General features: G+C 45.3%; 1 protein-coding gene across 1 annotated transcript; it reads left to right on the top strand.

Annotated features, from left to right (window-relative positions):
* Positions 1-459: 459 nt before the first annotated feature.
* Positions 460-4,764, top strand: ARL11 (ADP ribosylation factor like GTPase 11). The gene has a single exon (XM_053970334.1). The coding sequence runs from the start codon at positions 2,677-2,679 to the stop codon at positions 3,373-3,375; it is 699 nt and encodes a 232-aa protein (XP_053826309.1). The 5' UTR covers positions 460-2,676; the 3' UTR covers positions 3,376-4,764.
* Positions 4,765-5,087: the final 323 nt, after the last annotated feature.

Genomic DNA, 5,087 nt, shown 5'->3' with positions numbered 1-5,087 from the left:
ACTTGTAATTGCTCCTATGTATTATTTATTGGAAATACTATGCTTTTGTAACATAGCTGTGGGTGGAACAGGCTCTGTAGGCACAGTTTGCACCCTGTATTTGGAATAATTGTCAGGAAGAAAGAACATTGGTTCAATACATAGGGTATAAGCATGTAGAAAAAGAAAAATAACATAGAGTTTCCTGTATTTGGCCATGAATTACTGTATTCTGTGCCATAGAAAACCTGAAGGGAATCATCAGTAAAACTATGCTTAGTTTCATCCATTATTCTGGTTCTTCCTTTTCCTTTTTCCTTTTTCCCTTTCCCTTTTTTTTTCTTTTTTTTTTTTTTTTTTTTTTTAGAAGCAGCCTTCTTTTGTTGCATGTGAGGGAGTGGCAATCAAAGACTCCATCACATCATATTTCAAATGCTCAGTTATTCACTGAATGGTGGAGTCTCCACCGCTGCTTCCTGTACCTATATTTTAATTTACTTTAAAGGAATTATGGTACTATAAATGTCTGGTCAGATGAAACAGATGTGTGTCACCACTGCTTGCCAAGTCTCAGAGAGGATGAGCAGCAGCAAAGGCAGGAGAAACATGAAAAGATCAAGACACAATTTACTTGACTCACTGTTATGTCTAAAAATACCAACTATGCCGATCTTAAAGGCCAATGAAATATGGGAAGGTTATTCCAAAATGGTGAACAAGCGGATCAAGGATTTATTTTACAAAGTGAAGAAGATGGATGAAAGGATAACCCTCAGGCAACAACACACACTTCGGGTGTGCAAGCAGTGCCTTGAAGGGCCAGAATCCACTGCACATTACAGTTCTCTTTTCTTATCCACATCTAGGGAGCTTTCTGCCAATTTTGCGCTTACAGACTGGTTTTAGAAAAGATCACATGTGAACATGCGCTGCACAATCTTATTGTTGAATCTTGAGAAAAAAAGGCTTATGAAAGTCCTGATCACTGTGTTCCAATATTGAAAGGGTGGTTACAAAGAAGATAGAGAATCCCTTTTTACAAGGAGTCTATGGAAAAAAATGAGCATTAATGGGTACAATTTACTCCTGGGGAGATTCTGATTGTGCACAAGGGGATAACTTTTCACAATGAGAACAATCCACCATTGGAATAATCTCCCCAGGGAAGTGGTGTATTCCCCAGCACCCAGTGACTAGAGAGACTAGAGAGGGTGCTGAGCTTCTTTTAGACCATGCTTTTGCCTTGAAAGGTTGGTTGGACCAGATGATCCTCGAGGTCCTGCCAACCCAGTATTCCACAATTGTTAAAACCCTTCTTACACATCCACAAGCTGCATAAATCTTGTGGAGGCTCTTGGTGCCAACCAGCTCTGTGGGTTAAAAATGGGAGGGACGTTTATCACAGAGGTGTCTTGCAAAACGTGGTCTGTTTTACACCCCTTGCAATCCCATGCAGCCTAAGTGGGCTGGAATCCTTTTCTCATGCATCTTCCTTTCTGTCAAAGATGGAAAACTCAAGTATCTTGCCCCCAGAGGAAGAAATATACCTCTCAGTGACCAACTGACCAGACAGTCCCTTCCACGTGCTGTGCTGAACTTCATCCCCAGCAATGCTTGTGATGTGGAGCTGTCATGTGGAGATTATTGCTGAGGAAACTGCATCTCCCACAGATGTGTTAAAAATTCACCTGTGGGCCCAGGGAAGCAGGGGTGAATCCCATTTCTTTCTCAGATAAAGGTGGCTAGAGAGCAGCTCTGCCTTACTGCTGTGATGTGAGCTCTGCACACCTCTGAGCAGCCTCTTAGGAGCAAAACCCAACCAATAAAAAAGGGAAATAAATACTGCCTTCGCTGGGAATCTGGTGGCTGTCATCAGCTGCTCTTGCACAAGCGAGTCTGGGAGTTGTTGCAGCAGCACACTTGCCTCTGGCAGGTAAAGTGCAAGGGGTGCTGTCTTATTAAACAGTTTTCTGTTCTTTTAAGGGATTTTTGTACCCCCGCAGCCACAGAGGACTGACTTTGCTTCACTTTAAAAAGTTAAAATGTCGTAAATACTTTGATGTAAAGAATTTTATGGATTTTTGCCCCAGGAATGGCATTTTGACTCACTGTATTTCAGTGAGACATTAAAAAAACATGCTTGTGTGCATTTTTTTTAATTGCTGTTGTTACCATTTGCACAAAAAGTAGTAAAAGCTGATGATACAGTGATTTGTTTTGTACTTTTTAATGTAAGACTGGCAGAAAAATAGTCTTGTTGCTCAAGAGGCTTTAAATCCCCACCCTTGAGCTGTGATTCAGCACATTCCTGGAGTAACCCTGGTCTGAAGCCCGCGTTCCTCCTTGTCCTGTCCTGCTGGGGGTGGATTTCTCCTAGACAAGCCAATGAACAGAAGCTTATTTATTTATGTATGTGGTGAGGAGGAAACTTACTCCACAGTTTCCCCACCTCTTCCTGCAAAATGTTGGCTCTCTTTTGCACCAATCACTTCGGGTCCTGAATGAAAAGGAGCGGCAGCGGAGCTGGGGTATAGAAACTGCTGCTGTGAACATCACTGCCTGGCTCTGCTGCACACCTCATGCATAATCGCTCTCACCTCATTTGAGCTACGGAGAGAAGCAAAAGCCGGCTGCCCGCATCTTTCTTGAGCAAACCGAGGGTGCTCTTTCGGAGAGGCAGGGCTGAGCCCTCTGTTAATGACTGACATCACCGACGAAATACGCCTGCTGGCTATTTTTTTTTTTTTTTTTTTTTTTTGCTGCATTTCCCCCCCCACCGGCAGTATCTTGATGGGGAAGCTGATCTCCAAAGGCTGGAGGAAAAGAGATGCACGAGTTATCATGCTGGGGCTCGACTTTGCTGGCAAATCCACCCTTCTGTACAAACTGAAGAGCGGCCAGGCTGTGGAGACCTGCCCCACGGTGGGATTCAACGTGGAGTCTCTGAAAACACCCTGTGGCATATCCTTCACCCTTTGGGATGTTGGCGGCCAAGACAGCCTGCGGGCCAGCTGGCCTAACTACCTGGAGGACATCAACAGCCTCATCTTCGTGCTTGACAGCACAGACACGGCCCGGCTGGCTGAAGCAGTGGCAGCACTGGAGGAGGCCCTGAGCCACCCCGGCATGGCCGGCATCCCTGTGCTCCTCCTGGCCAACAAGCAGGACGTGCCGGGAGCGCTGGCTCCAGCCGAGCTGGGGGAGATGCTGCGGCTGGGGGGGCTGGCAAGGCACCACTGGGTGCTCCAGGGGTGCAGTGCCCACACTGGCCAGGGCCTGCAAGAAGTCCTGGCCATCCTGGGAATGCTGCTGCGGGGCTCAGAGCAGAGCTCCCTATCCCAGGAGCAGCCCATCATGGGGCTGGCAGAAAGGAGGCAAGCTCCAGAGCAAACCTGAACCCCTCCCTCTCATGGCTGCCAGCAGGTTTGTCACAGAGGATTCCAGCCTCCAGACACCCCTACAAGGAGCAGAACTGCAGCTGGCACACTCTGTGAAACACCCAGCTCCTCACCACCAAAACCCACCAGGAGGATCTCTCAGCAAACTCCCATCATGGAGCAGTTTTGGCATCTCTTGGACTCTCATCTCTGGCTGCAGCTTGTCCCACTGTCACCATGTTCCACTCATCCACTGTGCTCGTGTGTCCAGAGGTTCAGCAGGGATGCTTTTTAACATTTAAGAATTATAACAGAGATGTGTGCAAAGAATAGAAGTTTTCTTCATTCTGCAGCTCTCAGCCCAGATACATCTATCCAGATGGGATGATCCCCACAGAGGGAGAGTTTGGATGTTCCCCATTCTGCTTGTCCCTCAGCAGGGATCGCATGTTCATTGTCTGGGAACGCAGGAAAGCGCTGAAAATAATGGCTGAATGGGAGCAGTGTAAGCTCAGGACATCAAATGGCCAAGAGACTAATTGGTTTTAGTGTGGCATCTCCAGGTATAATAATCTTCAAACCATGGAAGCAAGCTGGGATTTGATGGTGTAATGCAGTTTGAGGATGTGTGTATATTAATTTATGCATTTTTTGAAATGGTTCTTTATTTCTCCATCATTTTTATCAAAGAATTAGTTAAAGAAAATGGTCCCTCATTTTCCTTGGACTATGTCTAAATATAAAGAAATCAGATGTGACTTTAAGATGTTTGGAAATACATCTCCATGGCCAGTCAACCTCTAAATATTCTCATGGTGGCCTGAACAGCCAAAACAAAACCCTGTCAACTTTTGAAACTGCATGCGACCATTCCACATGCATTTGTTGGTAACTGTGGGCACCTATGGACACAGGCAGGTTGGTGACCAAAGGTCTCTCCACACTCAGCTGTGTCCAGGGCAGATGAAAACGCCCCTGGCAGCTCACAACAGGACCAGGTCCCATGTGGCAGGGATGGTCTTTGTCCAACCCTGCTCAACCTACCACTGGAAAGACCTATAAAATGTGTATCCAAGCTTCTGTTATCCAGAGTTAAAATTAAAATATTTCATAGTAGTCCCTGCTTCATTATGAAATGAATGGGGGAAGGGGAGGGATAGGATACAACATTTTTATTTCTATTTTCCATATCTGTTTCTATTCAGAAATCAGCTGCTTTCAAGGAATGGCATACTCAGTCTAGAAACACCAATGAGAAATACACAGCAAAATCCTCCTCTGTTCATACCCAGAGCATTTTACAATTGTTAAGGAATTAATTGTCCAGCTGGTCCTGGTGCTGTTATTAGCCATACTTAATAGAAGGCAGCAGCTGGAATAGAGAGCTCAAACAGTCATGAAGAAACCGAATCAGACATTTATAGGAAAGTCTCAATAAAAGAATCCTTCCCAATTGTTCTAGCTGCATTAATGTAGAACTACTACGTGTTATAAAACAGTGCTGCAGCATTGATGTGGCCTAAGCAATCACAGTTATGAGTGTATTTAAACAGCACTGAACCATATAATTAATTCCAGGATCTGTGTGCATGGTGAGGAGGACAAAATCACATCTTCAAATCTTTGCAGGTGACCTTAGCTGGTTGATCTACCTCCAGCTTGTTGCAGGTGGTCATTTTTGTCTCTAGTACACAAGGCTCCCAGACATCTGTTGGCCATTTTGGACACGAG

This window comes from Vidua macroura, chromosome 2 (genome assembly GCF_024509145.1).
Source record: "Vidua macroura isolate BioBank_ID:100142 chromosome 2, ASM2450914v1, whole genome shotgun sequence".
Lineage (NCBI taxonomy): Eukaryota > Metazoa > Chordata > Aves > Passeriformes > Viduidae > Vidua > Vidua macroura.
The sequence above is the reverse complement of the archived record's forward strand: the minus strand, read 5'-3'. Positions and strand labels throughout refer to the sequence as shown.

Coding starts and splice junctions, on each gene's coding strand:
- ARL11 (XM_053970334.1), top strand. CDS start 2,677: ATGACTGACATCACCGACGAAATACGCCTGCTGGCTATTTTTTTTTTT.